The sequence below is a fragment of the Capricornis sumatraensis genome, chromosome 11, assembly GCF_032405125.1.
Source record: "Capricornis sumatraensis isolate serow.1 chromosome 11, serow.2, whole genome shotgun sequence".
NCBI lineage: Eukaryota > Metazoa > Chordata > Mammalia > Artiodactyla > Bovidae > Capricornis > Capricornis sumatraensis.
In genome coordinates, this window is record NC_091079.1 from 49833461 (window position 1) to 49855416 (window position 21956).

Below are 21956 nucleotides of genomic sequence, written 5' to 3' on the forward strand. Positions count from 1 at the left end.
TTGCTGAGTGAATGAACAGAGCAGAGCTGAGAAAAGTCAATCAGCTCAAGAAGAGCTCAAACTTAGGGAGCAAGTGTGACAGGTGTGTGTCTAAAGCCCTCTTTAGCAGACACTCAAGTGAATCTATTTCCTAATTGCTATAATGTCCATTTCTATGGGTTAATTCTACAGCTAACCCCTTCTTCACTACTCCCAGTGAAGTGAAAGTCACTCAGTCATGTCCAACTCTTTGCAACTCCATGGACTATACAGTCTGTGGAATTCTTTAGGCAAGAATACTGGAGTGGGTTGCTGTTCCCCTCTCCAGGGGATCTTGCCAACCCAGGGATTGAACTAGGGTCTGGGTTCACACAACAGGCAGCTTCTTTACCATCTGAGCCTCCGGGGAAGCCATGAAAGTCAAAATGTTAGCTGCTCAGTTGAATCCAATTCTTTGAGACCCCATGGACTGTAGCCTGCTGGGCTTCTCTGTTCATAGAATTCTGGAGATCACTGAGCAACTAACCCCTTTCATTTCCATTAATCACTAAGATATTTTGTTAAAATAAAAGTTCTGAGTCATAACATCTGGGCTAAGGCCAGAGATTCTGCATTTCTAATAAGCTCCCAGATGCTGCTGTACTGCTGGTCAACAGACCACACTTTTTTGAGTATCAAGAGTCTGGAAGACATTGCAGAGAATATGTATGTAGTTTTAGAGCCAGAGTTTCGATTTCTCCTGCTCCCATACTTCCTGGCTGTATAACCTTAGACAAGTGATTTTACTTCTCTGAGCCTGCTTCTGTCACCAGTGGAATATAGTGAATAACAATAGCCAACACTTACTGAATGCTTACAATGTACCAGGAACTAATGATTCATATTCATCAACTTATGAATAGGACTTAAGTTAAACAACCTGACCAATGTGGGTACAAGAAACCCAGATCTTATTCTAGGTAGCTTGATTCAAGAACCTGGTGTTTAATCACTGTATAAGACTGCCTTTTCAGCAGAGTTCCCAGAGCCATGATGAGAATTTAACAATAACTGGTATTTAGCTCATATTTATTGAGCACTCATATCCTCAAGACTCCAGTGTAAGCTCCCTTGGGAGCATATTAACTCATTTATCTTCACGGCAGACCTGGGAGGTAATATTTGCAATCCCATCTTACAGGTTTAAGAATAGGCACAAACAAGTTACACAGCCGAAGGTCAAACACCAGAGCGGTCAAGGTCGGAATCCAGGCGGTCTAACAGCTGAGCCCCGCGCTCTTCTGCCATCAGCCAGGAGAGGAGGTGGCCCCGGGCTCCGGAGACCAGACTTGAAGTCGCCAGGATGGGGGCACAGCCGCGCCCCTTCAGGGCGGTCTAACCGCCAGACCCGCTCGCTCCCAAAGAAAACAAAGTCTCCGTCTCCACTTAGCTTTCTGTACATCCCCGGGTGAAGTGCCCACACCCGGGGGCACACCATGAACAGGTGTCAGGGCTCTGGTGAAAATGACTGGCTAAACATCTTGAGAACTGACTTTTACACACACTAAAACTAACAGTCGCTCCGCGGCCCCCAAACTTGCCCAGCTCGCACAGGACCACTCCCTCCCGCAGCTGCATCCTGGGAGCCAAGGTCCCAATCAGGCCTCGGAATTCGTAGATTCGGCTCCGCCTACCTCCGGGCTCCACCCCAAAGGCCGCCTCTAATCTCATCTGCTCTCTAACACTGCCCTCTGGCGGCCGTTCCTCGGGTAGCCCGCTCCTTGAGCCCCTTCCGGGGCGGAACTTTCTCTTCCGGGTCGAGCGTCCGGGAAGTCGCACGTGTCTGTGGTGCCGCGGCTTTAACCCTTGTAGGAGGAGACGTTACTGGAACTGTCTCCCAGAGGTAGCGAGCCGAACCGGAGCCATGGAGGGCCAGAGCGTGGAGGAGCTGCTGGCAAAGGCGGAGCGGGACGAGGCAGAGAAGCTACAGCGCATCACGGTGCAGAAGGAATTGGAGCTGGAGTTCGACCTGGGTAATTTGCTGGCCTCTGACCGGAACCCCCCGACCGGGCTGCGGCACGCGGGACCCACACAGGAGGCCGAGCTGAGGGCCCTGGCGCGGGACAACACGCAGCTGCTCATCAACCAGCTGTGGCAGCTGCCTACCGAGCGCGTGGAGGAGGCGCTGGTGGCACGGCTGCCGGAACCCAGCACTCGTCTGCCGCGCGAGAAGCCGGTGCCCAGGCCGCGGCCGCTTACTCGCTGGCAGCAGTTTGCGCGCCTCAAGGGTATCCGTCCCAAGAAGAAAACCAATCTGGTGTGGGACGAGGTGAGCGGCCAGTGGCGCCGCCGCTGGGGCTACCAGCGCGCCCGCGACGACACCAAGGAGTGGCTGATCGAGGTGCCGGGCAATGCCGACCCCATGGAGGACCAGTTCGCCAAGCGGATTCAGGCTAAGAAGGAACGGGTGGCCAAGAACGAACTGAACCGGCTGCGTAACCTGGCCCGCGCGCACAAGATGCAGCTGCCCAGCGCGGCCGGCATGCACCCTACTGGACACCAGAGTAAGGAGGAGCTGGGCCGCGCCATGCAGGTGGCCAAGGTCTCCACTGCCTCTGTGGGGCGCTTCCAGGAGCGCCTGCCCAAGGAGAAGGCTCCCAGGGGCTCTGGCAAGAAGAGGAAGTTTCAGCCTCTTTTCGGGGACTTTGCGGCCGAGAGAAAGAGCCAGTTGGAGATGCTGCGAGTGATGAACAGCAAAAAGCCTCAGTTGGACATTACGAGGGCCACCAATAAGCAGATGAGAGAGGAGGACCAGGAGGAGGCGGCTAAGCGGAGGAAAATGAGTCAGAAGGGCAAGAGAAAGGGGGGCCGACAGGGTCCCGGGGGTAAGAGGAAAGGGGGCCCGCCCACCCAAGGAGGAAAGAGGAAAGGGGGTTTGGGAGGCAAGATGAATTCCGGACCTCCCGGCCTGAGTGGCAAGAGAAAAGGGGGGCAACACCAAGGAGGAAAGAGGAGGAAGTAAATTTCATCCTTGGACCTTCTCCTAAAACAAGAACTGTACTTAATGCTAAGTTCTAGATACAGTACCCAGATGCACAAGATTTGGCCACTGCCTTCATTGAGCTTGAGGTTAAAGGGCCAGGTTTACCCTCCTCTGAAGATGATATGTAAATGTTGGACTGGACAAATTAATGTATTTCCCATAACCAAAACTCTGGCTGGAGATTAAAGGTTGTATTTAAGAACATCTGAATTAAGGAAAGAATCTGTGAAAACTAGGAATGAGTTTTACTTTTAAACAGCCTTTTTTTTTTCTTTCTTTAAACTTTGGATGGGGTTTAAGGGAGAGACTTAACAGCTGGTTTCTGCATTATTTTGATGACAAGTTTGTGTATTTATCAAAGCATGTGGGAACAGAAAGGTTACATTTTAAGTAAAACCAATGACCTGGATACCTGGTACAGATTATTTTCATTTACTTTCTAGAAAATATAGCAGTTAAATTATGATTTCAGCAAGACCACTTTTATTAGAAAAACTCATCCTGCTTTCGGTGTCAGATATAATACTGAAAGTGTGTCTCTTTCAAAAACAAAATTTGATGCTTTTCAACACTGAAAACATTAATTTACTGTAAATGATAAATTTGGGCTTCACTAAATAATGGTAATAATCCTCAATCTCAGTTTTTTTTTTTTAGTGTTTATTTATTTGGCTGTGCTGGGTCTTAGTTGCAGTATGTGGGATCTAGTTCCCAGACTAGGGATTGAACCCAGGTCCCCTGTATTGGGAGTGTGGAATCCTGGCCACTGGACCACCAGGGAAGTCCTAATCCTAATTTTATACTTAAATCTTTATCAGTATTTATATCCCAGATTTTTTTTTTTTAAGCTTCAAGTGGGATCTGTTTGGGGAAGAGAGAAAGAAACCTACAAAATCCTTACTTGCAATATTACTACTATCTTTTGATTCATTTGTCAAATTGACCTGCTGCTGCTGCTAAGTCACTTCAGTCGTGTCCGACTCTGTGCGACCCCATAGACCGCAGCCCACTAGGCTTCCTGGTCCCTGGGATTCTCCAGGCAAGAACACTGGAGTGGGTTGCCATTTCCTTCTCCAATGCGTGAAAGTGAAAGTGAAGTCGCTCAGTCGTGTCCGACTGTTAGCAACCCCATGGACTGCAGCCCACCAGGCTCCTCCCTCCATGGGATTTTCCAGGCAAGAGTACTGGAGTAGGGTGCCATTGCCTTGAGCTGATCTAATTAGCAGGTGAAACATTTACAGTTATCCTGGACGTCTCCCTAACAGATTTCAGTAACTAATCTTTGTAAAACTAAATACCTCCTGAAAAGGATTCACAGTATACAGATCTAGAATGGGGGGCTTTTCTGCTGTTGTTATTGCTCTGGGGAGCCACCCTACTCTTGCTTTTTGGTCGGACACCTGATAGGAAATTGAGAGTTTGTCTCATTTTTCCATTGTTGTCCAATTTTTATATGTTACTTCTAGGAATTGCTATGAAGACGAGATTAATTTCGATTTCATAATAGGTTACTAAAAACACAGATGTTCAACTTACTGCCTCATACCTTCTGACAAAGTTGAGCTGTGCCATCACTGATCATCGTTTCACTGGGGCCTGGAGCACTTGGTGCTGTAAACCCTCCCTTCTCATGTAACCATGGCAAGTTTTAACCGTTGATTAAAAAAAGAAAACATGGTATCCTGAACAGCTTCTTCCAAACCAAACCGTTTATAGAGCATTTAACACCTTTTAAATTCTTCTCAACTGTGGGATTTTCTGTTGTTTGCTTTGTTTGGGAATTTTTCTGGCTTTTGTTTTGTGACTTGATCTAGCAGTTACACACAAAACTAGTCTTGTTAAAAAAAGGGGGGGGTGCAAAGTTCTTATTTACCGTCAAAACAAATTTAAATGCAGTTGTGTTCGTTTATTCTGAAAATAGACTTAAAGCAAAAGAGCATTTTAAAGGAGCGGGGGTGGGGTGGGGGTCGCTGCCCTTGTTTCTCCCTCCCCCACGTCCTTGCCTTGTGAAATAGAGCGTTTTATGTAGACAGGAGAGCAGACCAAAACCCTACGGAGCAGTTCCCTGTATGGCAATTTCGAACGTGGACGATGAGACTTTGAGGCTGCGGCAGCCGTGGCTTCAACTAGTGGGAAAATGTTCCGCCGCCGAGCGCTGTGGCTGGGGTGGGCGGAGGAGAAGCGGAGGCCGGGATTGGCCGGCGGCGGAGGGGGCGTCGCCGCGGGAGGAAGACTCGGCTCAGCCATGGCCGCCGCTCGCGCCCGGGTAGTGCACTTGCTGAGGCTTCTGCAACGCGCAGCGTGAGTGCGGGGCCGGCCGGACGGGCGGGCAGGCAGGGGACCCTAGGGTGCGGCGGAGCCCCCGGGGAACGACCCGCCCGGGCCCGCGCGTTCTTCCTCGGATCATTTTCCGGGACGCGGTACCGCAGAGCGCGGCGGCCTGGACTCCGCTGTCAGTGTGCCAAGTAGCCAAGCAGCCAGACGCAGCCGCTTGTACTTCGCCTGATCTACCGTTGAAACTAAGGTCGAGAGAGGAGAGCTCCAGGTCCCAGTCGAGGCAGACAGCGGACAGCTTGGCCCAAGCTGTCCAAGACAAATGCATGTATCCAATCAGCACATACTGGGTGTATGGTAATGCACCAGAAACTATTCTAGGTGCTGGGGATACAAGGACAAGAGGCTTTAGATCAGTTTAAAGTTAGCAGAGAATTGCATGAGGGGGTAGCAGTAAAGTTAGGCATTGGTTCATTGGTAGCATTCTTGCCTTCCACGTGGGAGGCCTGGGTTCTGATTCCTGGCCAATGCAATGTCCTTATGTTGGGGCTTCCGAGGTGGCACAGTGGTAAAGAAATCTCTGCCAGTGCTGACACAAGAGAGGTGGGTTTGATCCCTGGGTGGGGAAGATCCCCTGAAGAAGGAAATGGCAACCTGCTGCAGTATTTTTGCTTGGGAAAATCCCAGGGACCAGTCCATGGAGTCACGAAGAGTCGGACATGACTTAGCCACTGAGCACGTGCACAGGGATGAAAGGGGTCTGTGCAGAATGCAGAGGACAGAGGATGCAGGAGAGGGAGGGATGTGAAGACTGAGGTGAACCGCAAAGGGACTCAGCCACACACATACATGTATACATTCTCCCCCAAACTCCCCTTCCATCCAGGTTGCCACATAACATTGAGCAGAGTTCTATGTACTTGTTATATGTTAGATCCTTGTTGGTTATCCTTTTTAAATACAGCAGTGTGTACATGTCAATCCCAAACTGGGTTGTGGTGGGGGAAGGGGGTGGTGGGATCGGGGGTGAGGGGGTTGATGATGCAGGAGAGCAAAGGAAGAACTGTTCGTAGTGATGTTTTGAGAAGCTGAGCAGAGCTGAGATTTAGTATGCAGGGAAGAGGTTGGCCTTTGCTAAGATATGGCCAGTTTATCAGTGATACCAGGAAGGAAGTCAAAATAATTATGCCAGACCCAGAAGGTGTGTAGATGAGAGCCTGGCTATAACTTTGCAGAGTTCAGGAGGCCAAGGAAATGAAGTCAGCAGGATGTGAGTGAGGAAGAGAGAAACCAGAGGGTGAGCAAGCCAGAGGGGAGAGGAGGGTGAGAATTTTAAGCATGAAACTCTTAACTATGATGACAAGGATCAAATAAGGGGAAGGCTGGGACATACGGGACAGATGGAGGTCCAAAGAAGGCAATAGGGGGTGGGATTCAGACCACAATTGAGGAGTAGAAATGATGAATTGAGGTAGCCTGAGAGCTTGGAAATTATATAACAAAAAGAGAAGCAGAGTATCCTCCCACAGTGTCGAATTTTCCTTCTCTTTGAGCCCCTCTTCTTTTCCTGGAGGGGCATAAAGCAGCGAAGGACCTAGAAGGTAATGCCAAGTGAAGGACAACCCTGGGACCCTGCATTATTCGGTTTTCTCCGAGGGAGCCTGCAGATGGCTCAGGCTCTCCGGGATACTCCAGGAGAAACCCTTACACGTGGCGCTTTCCGCCGCGCCCACCAGATGGCAATCTCTACTCACTCTGGCGACTCACACCCGACCACGCCCGTGTTCACTTAATTCAGTTTTTGAGATCTTGACCATCATTGAGTTTAACGCTTTTCCTTCCTTCCCCTTTCCCTTCTGCCCTCTCCCCTCTCAGATGTTTTCAGTCCAAGTCTGCAGTCGGCGGGGGGCGGAGCGGGGTATGCACGTGCTTACCTGCGGGACCCACCAGGAAAGGGTCCCGTGGGCAATAGAAACACAAACCCTTTTGCGAAGCTCAATCGATGGCGGTCGACAGAACAGGAAGCCAGAGAAGGGTCTGACCAAGGGCTAGGAGGCGACCAGGATGTGAAAGTCAAGAGAGGGAACCTCTAGAAAGAGTAGCACATGGGATATCTGCAGAGGAGCGGACTGAGGTGAGAGATTGGGGAGAAGAAGGTGACAGGTGTGATCTCGGTTTAGGGGGACACGGAGGGAGGGTCCGGGGAGGGGACGAAATCCTGGAGCCGAGAAAGGCCGGAGGCGCCACGTGGTGACCAGAGGGGGCCTGCCGGCCACTGAGGGCTTCCAGAGGAAGCAGCCCAGAGCCTGTTTGAACACCCTGAAGACAACGGGAAAATGCAAGGAAAGTTCGGGAGGAGAGAGGTAGGATCTGAGGTGCGAGTCGTTAACACTAGGTCAATTTGGCCAAATCTCCTAACCTAGTAAGAAGTGAGACCTCATCTTAAACTTTATTGTAGCCCAGGAGCACTCATCTCAGTTCCCCACAGCATTAACTGCTGCTTGAATAATTTGCAGAAGAATGATCCTACAATGCTGGAAAGACTGAGTTGGCTTTTTGTCCATGGTGATTTCTGGCTTTTTCTATTGTGCAGGTGTCAATAGCTGCTACTTAGAAAGCATCTTAAAACTAGAATGCAATGTGTGTTACTTTAAAACTTCCTAGCTTCAGATTTTCTGGTTGTCACTCTATTTTTTCTTTTTCTGATTCCCTAGATGCCAGTGCCCGAGTCATTCTCATACTTATTCCCAAGGTAATAATTAATACATTTTGTGTTTAGCCACAATTTCAGTGTCCACATTTGGCAATGCATTTGGACAAAGTCAAAGCATGTGAGAGGAAGATTGATGCAGATGATTGCTTTGCACTTGAAACTGGTAACATGTGGTTCTAATTATCTGGAGAAGGATCGGCAACCCACTCCAATATTCTTGCCTGAAGAATCCCATGGACAGAGGAGCCTGGTGGGCAACAGTCCATGGGGTTGCAAAAGAGCTGGACATGACTGAGCAACTGAACAACAACAATTCTAATTATGTCAGCTGAATGTATGCTACTGATTATGTGTTTGGCTCGAATATATATTTAATGCTATTTATAATGTCTTTCTTTTTGAAATAGAATTATTTGCCAAAGCTAAAAATGGTAATGTAAATAGGATATTAGGATGGTCTGAGTTCAACAAACAGAATTAATCAAGATGAAATCTTTGAAAGGTTCTAATACATTGCAAAAAAGAGTCTAAAGAACAGTGTGGTTCCCAGAAGTAAAAAAAAACCAAAAGTATTGATGTTTAAAATAACACTATTTCTTAATAATTAAAAATGACAAAAGTTTTCAGTTCCTACAGACATCTTAATCCTTACCAAGTCCATTGTCCACAGTGAACAGCAGGAGCTCACTGTAAGTTCAACATGTCCCCAGAATGTCACATGAATTATACTGACACAAAAACTGATTTTGCCTCTTAGGAGAAAAGGTCACATCCTAACAGCGGTAAGGGATGACAAAGGAGCCTAAGCAGAAACTCACCAAGAAGCTGATTGGGAGTAAAACAGATAGAATAACTAACCAAGGACTATTTCCTGCCATGAGAGTGACTCATTCTTTAGGACCAGCCAAGGGACCACCCCAGTCTTTAATAGCCATCCACCAAGCAGAAGCATGCCATGCCTTTTTAGCCCTCATGGACACATGCAGAATTTTGTCTTTAGCTGCTTTTCTGCAATTCTTAACTTAGTTTCAACAACAAATCAGTAATGTTTCCTATTTGGGGCAATAAAATTAGTAATTTAGAGAAAGATAATCTCAGTGTTTTCTAAGATCCAGTTTATGTCTTTTCCTAAATTTTAGTTACCAGAGTAATAGACAATTTCTTTAAACCCTATCAGTATCAAAGAAATTTGAAATATGATTAAAGATACCCTTGCCGTCTACCAAAGGTAGATTGTTATCCAGTTGTGGTCTCTTTTCTTCGTCTCATAAAAAAAAAATGGTAGTGAAAATTGTTCCGTAGACTTTTTTTCAATCTTATGACTGGTCAAGACTGATAACAATAAGTAGATGAAAACAAAGATAAAATCCATGAAGTAGAGACTTCTTGTTGTTCCAATAAGACAAAAAAAAATTTTTTTTGCCACAACTAAACCTGGCACCTTGCAAAGAAATATCCATTTATAAAAATTTTTATTAAATTTCCCAGAGAAAACTTAATAGTTCATAGGCATAAGCTTGAAAAATATCTTAGTGTAATAAGCACCCTCCATAGAGAGTTTTATTTAAATAATCACAGTTATTAAAGAAGTATAAGCAGGACTGTAATGAATGAATTTACTAATAGTTGTTCTCTAATAATAATCAACTCCATAGCGTCTAGAGGATTTTTTTATAGCAGATTGTTACTCATTATGTTTTCAAAAGTATATTTTAATTTCAATGGAGAAAATATTTTAAATAACTTTATTTTCACAGTCTGCATCAAGTTAGCATTACATTCTCTTAAAATGCAGAGTTTAATTTGAATTGAATAGGCAACAATGAAACTGAGAAGTGTATTTTAAGTAAGGCTTCAAAGGAAATATTTACATTCACTGCTGAAATCCCAGTTTACTATCAAATAACAATATCTTTGCTCTGTTTCTAAGGCCTACTCTGATGCTAACTTTTGCACTTCTAGCTCCTGGACTTTCACCTTCTGGGAAAACAACAGATTATGCCTTTGAGGTAGATCTAATTATTCATTCTTTTTTTCAAATATTTATTTCTGTATGTATAATATTTGGCTGCCAGATCTTCGTTGCACATGGAGGATCTTTATTGCAGCAAGTGGGATCTTTTTTTAGTCATAGCATGCAAACTCTTAGTTTTGACATGTGGGACTGAAGCCAGGCCCACTGCATTGGGAGAGCACTCTTAGACACTGGACCACCAGGGAAGTCCCTATTCATTCATTCTTTTAGGAATGACCTGGAAAAATACAACCAGAGTATTTCCCTAATGCATTACTATCTCATTTGAACTCTGTTATTAATTGATGTTCCCTAACTTTATTGTTTGATCAGCACCTATTTAGCAAAGTATTTTGTCAGGATAATGGAGTATAAATATTCTGGTAACACGAGTGATGCCTAGAATACTGTCTTCTCTACACCCATTAAAACAGGACAGATTCCCAGTTCTACAGACTCCATCTTATATGTTGTATGATGAATCTTCTTTAGTTTTGTAGCTATAACAACCCCCAAAGAGGTTCAAGTAATCTTTGAAGCAGGAATAAAGGAACAATTAATTCTGATGATTTTTTTAAATCACACTGTGATTACATAATTATATGTTAAATCTCTGTCTCCTCCTAGTTCAAGGATCATAAATTAAAATGTGATCAGAGGCCTGACAGTTAATCATTCCAGGCACAGACTGGGAGGATGGGGCTGAGTTGGCTGAGAGCACAGGCTCATCTGAAGGGTGCAATCTGCCCATAGCCCCACTTGGTTGCTGCCACACTGGATTGTAGCCAGTACTGCCTGACTGAGGTCTTCCCAGGTGGTGCTAGTGGTAAAGAATCCACTTGACAACGCAGGTGACATAAAAGACGTAGGTTCGATCCCTGGGTAGGGAAGATCCCCTGGAGGCAGGCATGTCAACCCACTCCAGTATTCTTGCCTAGAGAATCCCATGGTCAGAGAAGCCTGGTGCACAGTCTATGGGGTTGCAAAGAGTCGAACATGACTGAAGCACCTTAGCATGCATACATGCTGCCTGATTATTCAAGAGAGACAGAAATCCAGATGGTCACATTGTTTTGTTTTTTTCCTTTAATTGGATAATAAGAGTTACTATCCAAACCAAAAAAAGAAAAGAAATCTAAACATAATATGGATCAAACAAAGCATATCTTCAGGCCAAAAGTAACCTATCATCCATCAGTATAAAAGCTCTTCTCTCGGCTGTAAACTATGAAGCCATGTTTGTCTTCTTCATAGCTGTACTACCAGAGCCTAGGACATGCCTGGAACATAGCAGACACTTAGCAGTGTTGGTTGGATGAAAGGATGAATAGACAGAGGGATAGATAAATGCATGCAATGGGGGTTGGAGAGATGAATGATTGGATGAGTGGATGAAGGCATGAAAAATACACAAAGACAACATTAACATTGGAAAATAAGATACTGAAGAATCATTTAGGTGTGGAGGCAAGAAGGGGCAGGCATGTTAAGCTGAGAAAACAAATAAAGGTTATGAAATGTTTGGGAAAAAATACATAATTCTAGTGTATCTGGAAGGAATGTTTGCTTAAAACAGTGTGATGTGTGTGAGGCCAGTTGGGGTGACTTAGAAGGCCATGCTGGGGCATATATTCTTTATTATCTAGACAATGAGGAAGTGTTCCAGGGCTTTAGAAATGAAATAACCAACTTTCCAAACACCTGTCACCTAAACTTTGTATTTTTCCTTAGATGGCTGTTTCAACTATTAGATATGGAGCAGGAGTTACCAAGGAAGTGGGCATGGCAAGTATTTAGGATTTCTACAGTCTTCTACCAGAAATGTTATATATATTTTATAACAAGCACATATTAACAACTGTTGATCCTTTGTTTTAATCTCAAAGCCTGGGTCAGGCCTGGTTAGTCCTTGGATGGGAGTCCTTTATTTTGGACTTAATGTTAATTTTGTGAGACATGTCTATTACATTTCTTGTGCAATCAAACTTAACTTATAAGTTATTTTTGTTATTGTAGGACCTACAAAACATGGGTGCTAAAAATGTTTGTTTGATGACAGACAAGAACCTCTCCCACCTCCCTCCTGTACAGACAGTGATGGATTCACTAGTGAAGAATGGCATAAACTTTAAGGTTTATGATCATGTGAGAGTGGAACCAACTGATACAAGGTATTCTTTTATTGTTGTTAAATTTACTTTAAGCGGAAGCCAATACATATCAGTGCTGATTAAAATTTGCCCCAGACCTGACTGTATAGCCCTCCAGGCTCCTCTGTCCATGGGATTCTCCAGGCAAGAGTACTGGAGTGGGTTGCCATTTCCTTCTCCAGGGGATCTTCCCGACCCAGGGATCAGATCCATATCTCCTGCATTGCAGGTGCATTCTCTTCTGTCTGAGCCATCAGAGAAGCCCTATTTAATGGCATGGAAATTTATTTCTGGAAGTCCTGACATAATGGCATTCATTTTCCCTTCTCCAAGCTTCATGGAAGCCATTGAATTTGCCAAAAAGGGAGCTTTCGATGCCTTCCTGGCCGTGGGTGGCGGTTCCACCATAGACACCTGTAAAGCCGCTAATCTGTATTCATCCAGCCCTGACTCTGACTTCCTAGACTACGTCAATGTCCCCATTGGGAAGGGAAAGCCTGTGACTGTGCCTCTGAAACCTCTGATCGCAGGTAAACACTGTCTGTTTTATTTTGCAATTGACAAAAGGCTTTAGGAAAGACGTTGGTCATGGTGTTTAGGTGCTAAATTGTGTCTGACTCTTTTGTGACCCCTGTACCATACTCTTCCAGACACCTCTGTCCATGGCATTCTCCCAGGCAAGAACACTGAAGTGGGTCATCATTTCCTTCTCCAGGGGATCTTCCCAATCCAGGGATCGAACTCACATCTCCTGCATTGGCAGGCAGATTTCTTTACCATTGAGCCACCTGGGAAGCCCCGTTAGGAAAGATACAAGTCAGTAATTTTGGGGTGTATGTTTCCAAAGTTTTCTGATTTCTTCATTTTAATACAATACCTTGTTTGGAGATCAAAATAGATTCAAAATTCATTCATGTTTAAAATTCTGATCTTCATTACTGCACAGACAGAGGCAGTTTGGGTCAATGGTAGGGGTCTGCAGAGCTCAGCTATGAAGTCACTTTTTGGAGAAGGAAGGTCAGTGTTTATAGATGCTCAGACCCCTCTCTGGTCTGAGCCCTTCTCTGTTTTGTCCCACTTTGGCATCTGGGAGTTTAAGGGGAATGTTTCCTGTCATTTCTCTGGTGTTGACTCAACCCTTTCTTCCACATGATGGCTCCTCAGCTGACCTGGGGCTTTGTCTGCCCCGGGACATGTGGCCAGTATGGCCTTGTCATGCTGGACGACATCTGCTCGGTGGCAACACAGGACACAGACACGCAAACCCAAATCAGGCTCCCTTGTCTGGTCCACACAGACCTGGGGATCTTTTGGTCTTTTCTTTCCTCCATTTTATCGCTGTTAACACATCACTGTTTAAAGCCTTACAGCTCAAATGCCCTAACTGGAAAATATCAGCTTAATGTCTTGTCCTCTATCTTCCCCACTCCTCCCCCATCCCCATTGTGCTGGGACGGGAGTGAGTTGATGGCAGATGAACGGCTTTGACATGAACTAGGGATCAGTGGGGCGCAGCATAATTGATGTCTGGAGATTGGAACCCTGTGGTGAAACTGTGTCAGCATCACACAGAGGGGTGATTAGTAAAGTTTAGAAACTTGACTGAACTGCAAAACCGCAGAGCCCAGCAAAGGCAGGGTGTCACTGTGCTTGCTGCCAAGGCGGAATAAAGATGTCTTTTAGAGATGGCAAATATGAGCTTTCTTCCCAGAGATGGCAAGAGGCCTGCTTTTGAATTCCAAGCTGCAGCTGCTTAAACTCTGGCCCTGGGGGAGCCCAGGGCTCCCAGAGTGCCTCCCTGTTAATACAGAAACAGATACCACATGAACACATTAAACACACATGTGCATAATACAAATGTGGATGTGGTACATACATGTGGGGCATACATACATGTTAGCACCATATGGACATCAGACATACATGCTGACACAGATACAAGCATCATGCATACATATCAAGTACACATGCATTAGGTTTACATGCATGTTAATGTAGCCGTGTACCTCATATATACTGAGTATTCATGCATGAGTAATTAATGCCAGCACACACACATTAAAGACAGGTGCCAGAAAGCTAATGCCAGCACAGGGATCAGACCTGTTCCTCACATGTTAATGCAGACACAGTCATACACATCAAGCATGTGTGTGCTAAGTTGCTTCAGTGGTGTCTGACTCTGTGACCCTATAGACCATAGCCCACCAGGCTCCTCTGTCCATGGGATTCGCCAGGCAAGAATACTTGGGTTGCCATGGGTTGGGAGTGGGTTGCCGTGTCTTCCTCCAGGGGATCTTCCCAACCCAGGGATCAAACCCACGTCTCCTGCATTGGCAGGTGGATTCTTTACCACTACCACCACCTGGGAAGCCATCCACATTAAGCATACACACATGTTAACACAGATACATGCATCAAGCGAGTAGACAAGAGCAACAAAGCTTTCTTCTCTAACTTTGCTCCTTATCTCCTGAGGCTGAATTAAGTATCTCCACTGACCTTTATTTAGATCCTCTATTAAAATTAATTTTTTTGTTGTTCAAGTTCCAACTACCTCAGGCACAGGGAGCGAAACTACTGGAGTTGCCATTTTTGACTACGAACACTTGAAAGTAAAAACTGGTAAGAACTTCCTCTATAAATGTTTTTTAATTCTCTTAGCTTTCAATTCCACTCCTTTTTCTTTAATCCTAATATTTAAAATTCAAAGAGTTACAGAATTAAAGAAAGAGTATGCACATAGACACATGTTCTTTCTTTTCCCATATACATATAAGAGTATGAAGCAGTCTAATAATCTTGTTTTTGAGAATTACCTACGAAAGCAGATTGAAATGCCATGAACCAGGGCCATTTTTCTGCCCAAGTTAGTGACTGTATATCAATGACAAATGGTTATTTCCTTTCCCAGCTTTTTTACATTCTAACTCATTTTCTTTGAGATGTGATTTTTTAATAATAAAATGTAAAATTTTAAGAATCTGGTTTGATGAGTTTTGACAAATATATACACACATGTACCCACCACCCTAATCAAAATATAGATATTCCCACTGCTCCAGAAAGTTCCCTCGTGCTTCTTCCCAGTTAATGTCTCCAGCCCCATTCCTAAGTACCCACTCTTCTGCCATCTACCTTCTTTGTCATCTGTATCCCATCATCTTCTCCAACTCTCAGCTAATCTGGGAGAAATGTCCCTCTCCTTGAGATGGTTCAGCGTCCTTCTTCCAGGGCTTTGTAGCAGAAAAAATTAGCAATGAACCGCACATTTATGGTAACTTCTCTTTTTAAATTATAGTAAGCAACACTTAAATTCTCCCTTACTTTTTTTTAAAGACTTCCCCATCATGTTATCTAATGTGGTCCTTACAACATCTCTGGGAGGGATGGAGGCCCTGTGTCACCAGAGTCTGAGCTTACAGAGAACTCTCAGAGAGAGAACTCAGAGAGGTACAGACATGTACCAGTGACACGCAGTAAGTCACAGAGCCAGGACCCAAACAAGCAGTGTGGTGGTAAGCCAGTTCTTTGGAGTTTTATGAATAAATAAGCCCTGAGTTGTAGTGTTTGAGTGGTATAAATACTCCACTATAGCTACAACCTGGAGCTGGGACCAGATGGCCTAGTGGCTTTTGTAACCTGCAGGGAGCTTCAGCTGCCCTGAAATTCCCAGGTTTCTGACTCCAGATCTTTTTCCGCTGCTCCTTGCTGCCTCCCTAAATGAGAATGAATCTTATCTCATATTTTGATTTTTTTTTTTAGGATAATTTCTTACCCTAAAGTTATCTGATTTTTTAAAAAATCATGTCCATACCTATGGCCTGTGTTGCAAATCCCTGTCTTAGGCATTGCTTCGCGAGCCATCAAACCCACACTGGGCCTGATTGATCCTCTGCACACCCTTCACATGCCTGGGCGGGTGGTCGCCAACAGTGGCTTCGATGTGCTCTGGTAGGTACCCAGGGCCCCTGAAGGGGCTCTTTCGGGGACTTGGGTCAATGCACAGCACTTGACTGCTGAAAGCACTTGCTAAGCTCTCACTGATTGTGCTCCACAACCACCCTGGCTTTGGCTGTCATCATCCCCTTGCCTGGATGACAAGGCTGAAGCTGTAAAGAGGAGGTGAGGTCCTGGGTGAGTCACAAAGCTGCTGGACCGGACCAGCCACAGCTGCAACCACGGGATCAGAGAGACAAGTACGCAGCATCTCAGGCCCACAGCACCGCCTCTGCTGCACCAACCCAGGGTGCCCGGGCTGCAGCCAGAGGAAAAGAGCAGGGACAGGAGTGTCCACTTCCTGAGCTGGACAGGCTCACTGTCAGCACTTACATGTCATCACTTCCCCACAGCTCTGTGCCAGGCGGAAAAGAAAACTGAACTGGAGACATTTAGCAACTTGCCCAGAGCCACAGCCCGTGTTCTCCTGGCTTTAGCTGCCATGTGCCAATGGCTCCCACATCCATGTTTCTGCTCAAGTTCTGGGCACTCTGTTCCAGTGGCATCACAGGGACCCACGGGCACTTCACATTCAGCTGGCCCCAAAAGACTACCATCCATTTACACATGTACATTTTTTTCCCCATTTTAACATCTGTGAAATCAGGGCATATCTGTATATCTGTGGCATGCAGTATGGTTTTCTTCTTCAGTGGTACTTTTTAAAAATGGTGCATCTTATAATGCATGGCATCTGGGAGCTGATGAAATCTGACCATTCTCTCACCACCACCCCCTTACCCTTCACAGCGCCTCCTCCTGGGTTCCTTACCCTAGTGAGCAGCAGGACATAGTATGAGCTTATCCCTTGTCTCATGCCTACACCTAGCCACAGAGCTCACTCTCATCTGCTTGAATCTCTCCCATCTGCTCCCTGCTCTCAAGCCTCATGGTCCCACCTCAGTTCAAGCCTGGACCCAGGGCAGCAGCATCATCATCAGTTTTCCTGCTCACATCCCATACTCCTTCCATCTGTCCTCCATACTGGCCTCAAGAAGCTTCCAGAATGCAATATGACCACTGCACACATACACACACACGCCCCTCTACCTTATCAGTCTCTCATTGCATTTCCACACCTCCTGTCTAAAGCCAAGTTTCTTTGGCCCTGGACTGTCCTCAGTGCTCAGCTCTTTATCTGCTTGGAGAAGTCTTTCTTCATTTCCACTGGGGCATCCTGCCCTTGATGGAGCCTTTGCTGCCTGCCCCGCCTCCTCAAGAACCACTCTGTGCTTTGCTCCTCCCCCCTGGGGGGCTGTGCGTTGCTTTGGAGATGCCCCTCTCTGCGTGCTGTCTCTCACTGCACTGTGAGCCTGGTGAGGACAGGACCATCTTACGGACTTCTGCATCCCTGTCCCTTAGCAAAGGGGCTGTCACGTCATAGGTACTCAGTTAACACCTGCTGAGTAAAATTCACATGAGCAGGGGGCAGCAGAGTTAGGGTTCATGTCCAGGTCTATCCCAGTCCATGGACTGCTTTCTCACTGCATTACACTGCCTGCCAAGAAATGGGAGAAAACTTGTGTCCAACTCCATCCTGGTCGATGTTGTCAGTGTTTTGGAGAGTTGTCCTCTAATAACTTGGAAATAAGGAAAATGAGATTACCCTCCCTAGCTGGGAACTGCATAGTAAATATATTAATATAACAGACCAAAGCAGTCACGTGTATGTGAATGACCCACAGACCCAGAGACTTTGCTGTCAATCAGAGGGGAGGGGAGTGAACTCAGAACAAAAGACAGTGATGGCAGCGGCCCTTCCAAGGACTGACCACCGGAGAGCACATGTGGTCGAAGGAGAAGTCTGCCCCTGAGGCCCAGTGGCCTGTGCTGAAGATGGACACACCCATATATTCAACCTTAGAAGCAGTGACCCTGGTTAGGGCTCCATGGGCCTTGTGATCATAAGTTATCATCCACAGCTTTGACAACAGGGAGAATAGATGCCATCTAGAAGACTCAGATGTCTGCCCTCCTCAGAGGTTCTATTTTCTCTTTTCTTTTTCTTTCAAAATACATTTTATTAGTGGCATATGGAATTTAAAGTGAAGCAGTTTCTTTCCAGAGATAAAGTAAGCCCTGACAGGTTATTTAAAAAAATGAGCAGATATGTCATAGCAAAAATACCGTCTCCAGTGTAAAGAGGTTAATAGGAATACTCTGCACCAAGGAAATGACTTTCTTTACCATGCTGACCACAGTGGACACCCAGTTCAGCTGGGGGAACCCACAGCACTGGACAGTCATGGACAGAGGTTCTATTTCTTGTTGGAAATCAGTAATCAGACTTCTAAGTTTTACACAGTTTCCCTGGTAGCTCAGGTGGTGAAGAGTCTGCCTGCAGGCAGGAGACCTGGGTTTGATCCCTGGGTCGGGAAGATCCCCTGGAGAAGGAAATGGCAACCCACTCCAGTATTCATGTCTGGAAAATCCCATGGATGGAGGAGCCTGGCACACTACAGTCCATGGGGTCGCAAAGAGCTGGACATGACTGAGCGACTAACACTTCTGTGAGCTCAGTTCAGTGAATCTACCTCAGAAAGACAGATCCAGTCTTGGGCCCAGAATCCAGATACACAATGGGCAGAGGTTCAACTCTCCACCTTGGCAGGCTTGTTACCACCCCTCTGCCCCATGGATACCTCCTTACTGCTTTGCCCACATTTCCTATTTAGAACCACAAACCCATAGCTTTTGTCTACCAACTAATTCTTTTTGAAGTTCTAATACTTTGTTTCAAAAGATGTTATCTGCCTGTCACATGTAGAGGAGAGTAAAGTCTCCATTCTAAGACTGAGAAGTGTAACTCACACACATAGGAGTTCCTGTTATACTGTGTTCCCAATGAGTCACTCATCTGGATGATTATGTTTATTCCCATCTTTTGCACTTGATTAGCTAGAATTCATGGTGGGCCAGTAGGTAAAGAAAACTGATACTTTGTTCTTAAAATAGCCAACCCTGAATTTAGGGCCTATAGGAAAAAAAAGTAGATTTTTTTTTTCAGGCCAAGCATTAACAATAACGGTGAATGATAAACTTTACAAAGTGCTGGTACGATATGCTAAGTAATTTACATGCGTCAATTTTCACATCAGCACCATGAGGAAAGACATACTATGAGCTATCCTCATCTTAGAATCACAAGGAGGATGGTGACTCTCCTGGCCCCAGGCCCGCACTGGGAAAGCCTGGCGCCAGAATTCGCACCTGGGAGCTGACCCACTGCTCTACAGTCTTATAGGAGGCTAGTATAACTATTATGACGCTCTTTGGATGGATAATACAGTATCTGATCAAGGCAGGATATAAAATGGTAAATATACTTTAGAAGGAAGTCATTTTTCAGATTTAATGGTTTTCTTAACACAAATGTTTAAAAATTCAACATTATAAAGATGTATTGGTACTAGAAAGGAACCATATGTAATCCTAACACATTCTGGTCAAAAACACAGTAGTGCTGTTAATGTCAACTTCACTGCATTGTTGTGCAGCCACCCAGTCATGTCTAAGTCTTTGTTACCACCATGGACTGCAGCATGCCAGACTTCCTGTCTTTCACCGTCTCCTGGAGTTTGCTCAGACCCATGTCCATTGAGCTGATGATGTCATCCAACCGTCTCATCCTCTGTCACTGTGTTAATTTCTAAAATAAGTGATGACTGTCATGGACAAGAGACAGATTTGTGAGAGGCCTTGTGATTATCAGCACTACAAAGGCATATCCACGGGGGAGTGAGAACCAAGCATTCTGAGGCAGTTTGTGATCTGAATGGAGGGAAGGAAAAAGAGGATGCTTTCAACTGTGTATTTTGACTATTCCTTGCTAGCCACGCCCTGGAGTCCTACACTGCCCTCCCGTATCACATGCGAAGCCCCTGCCCTTCAAGCCCCATCACTCGGCCAGCCTACCAGGGCAGCAACCCCATCAGCGACATCTGGGCAGTCCATGCACTGCGGATTGTTGCCAAGTATCTGAAGAGGTATGTTGTCCAGAGGGGACAGAAACAGGGAAAAAAAAACCAGTTTCCACCTTCATGAAATGTGGCTTGGTAGATCCTGAAATGTCCTGAACAAGCCTGTTCACCCAAAAAAAGCAGTCACTGTGCATACAGAAGCACCAGAGACCAGCAACCTCTGGAGGGAGCCCCAAGGGGACAGATGAAAACCAGATCCCTCGATCTAGAAAGGCAAAGCCCAGGACTGGGGACAACATGGGAGCCTAATTTATAAAGGACACAGCTAGAAGGTTTTTTAGGGGCTTCCCAGGTGGCACTAGTGGTAAAGAACTCGCCTGCCAATGCAGGAGACATAAGACATGCTGGTTTGATCCCTGGGTTGGGAAGTTCCCCTGAAGGAGGGCATGGCAACCCACTCCATTATTCTTGCCTAGAGAATCCCATGGACAAAGGAGCCTGGCGGGCTACAGTCTATGGGGTCAGAGTCGGACACGACCGAAGGAACTTAGCACAGCACATGCAGTAGGTTTGTTCAGCAAAACCTCAAAACCAAAGCTGGGGGAGGTTCTTTGAGATTTGGTCATCAAGGGCAGAAATGAAAACCATGAGACAGATGTTGGTCCTGCCCCGTCAGGCCTTGTCCAGAGGCACACAAGGTCTACCCATAAGCAAATGCACATGAACCTCAATTTAAGAAATAAATGTCAGGTCTTCCCTGGTGGTCCAATGGTTAAGACTCGGCCCTTCCTCTGCAGGGGGTGCAGGTTTGATCCCTAGCCAGGGGACTAAGATTCCACAGGTCGTGTGGCACACCAAAAAGAAAAGAGAAAGAAATGTGTACAGTTGTCTGTCCTGGGAGACAGAAAACTCTTCCTGAAAAGATTCCCACAAGATTTTGAAAGACTTATGCATGAAACTGGAGAAGGCAATGGCACCCCACTCCAGTACTCTTGCCTGGAAAATCCCATGGACAGGGGAGCCTGGTGGGCGGCGGTCCATGGGGTTGCTAAGAGTCGGACACGACTGAGCAAATTCACTTTCACTTTTCACTTTCATGCATTGGAGAAGGAAATGGCAACCCACTCCAGTGTTCTTGCCTGGAGAATCCCAGGGACGGGGAAGCCTGGTGGGCTGCCATCTATGGGGTCTCACAGAGTCGGACACGACTGAAGCGACTTAGGAGCAGCAGCAGCAGCATGCATGAAACAGCCCTAATAGGCTCATGAGAGAGCAAAGATACATTTAGAGATGAAAAGTGATCCCTAAGACATTGAGACTTATGCAAAGTCAAACTCATCTTTGTATTTATACACAACGGAGGGAAAGAATAGGGCAGGTTTGGTCTAGATGTGACTACAGGGCCTCCTCTGGCTGGAGGGGTGGGGTCTAGGACCACATTTTGCAACAGAGCTGGGGGAGGATCACGAACTATCTTGGACTCTCGGGGGCATCAGGGAGCATCTGTCTGCATAGAAGCGGATACAGATGATGGCCGGCCAGCGTGTGTGGCAGGCACATGGGCTCAGCAGAGCAGCAGTGGAAGGTGAGGGTGCACAATGGAGAGAGGAGAGGCCACAAGGAGTGGACTCCACCATCCACTACTTCATCTTGCTATTTGGGAATAAGGAACTGACCCTGGATTTTGGAAAGAGACAGTTGCCTGACTATTCCAGATAAAAGAAGGAGAAAGGCTGTGGCATTTTTATTTCAGAGCAGGAACCCTTATTCCAGGCAGAATCACAGAAAAGCAAGTGGGAAGTGGTTCCTTTGGCTGTCCCAGGCATTCCGCCCTGAGGCAGGGCTTCCGAGTCCTGGAGCAGGAAGGCTCAACTACATCTGAAAG

The 21956-nt window shown here is 46.0% G+C and overlaps 2 protein-coding genes across 2 annotated transcripts in view; both read left to right on the plus strand.

Annotated features, from left to right (window-relative positions):
* Positions 1-1845: 1845 nt before the first annotated feature.
* RRS1 (ribosome biogenesis regulator 1 homolog) lies at positions 1846-3571 on the plus strand. Its single transcript, XM_068983917.1, has one exon. The coding sequence runs from the start codon at positions 1883-1885 to the stop codon at positions 2978-2980; it is 1098 nt and encodes a 365-aa protein (XP_068840018.1). The 5' UTR covers positions 1846-1882; the 3' UTR covers positions 2981-3571.
* Positions 3572-5246: 1675 nt separating this feature from the next.
* Positions 5247-21956, plus strand: part of ADHFE1 (alcohol dehydrogenase iron containing 1) — a 32922-nt gene continuing 16212 nt past the window's right edge. The window contains exons 1-9 of the mRNA XM_068983961.1: positions 5247-5302; positions 7990-8027; positions 9951-9997; positions 11734-11787; positions 12019-12173; positions 12486-12682; positions 14700-14777; positions 16001-16106; positions 19985-20137. Coding sequence (XP_068840062.1) covers positions 5247-5302; positions 7990-8027; positions 9951-9997; positions 11734-11787; positions 12019-12173; positions 12486-12682; positions 14700-14777; positions 16001-16106; positions 19985-20137 — 884 coding nt within the window. The remainder of the gene's footprint in view (positions 5303-7989; positions 8028-9950; positions 9998-11733; positions 11788-12018; positions 12174-12485; positions 12683-14699; positions 14778-16000; positions 16107-19984; positions 20138-21956) is intronic.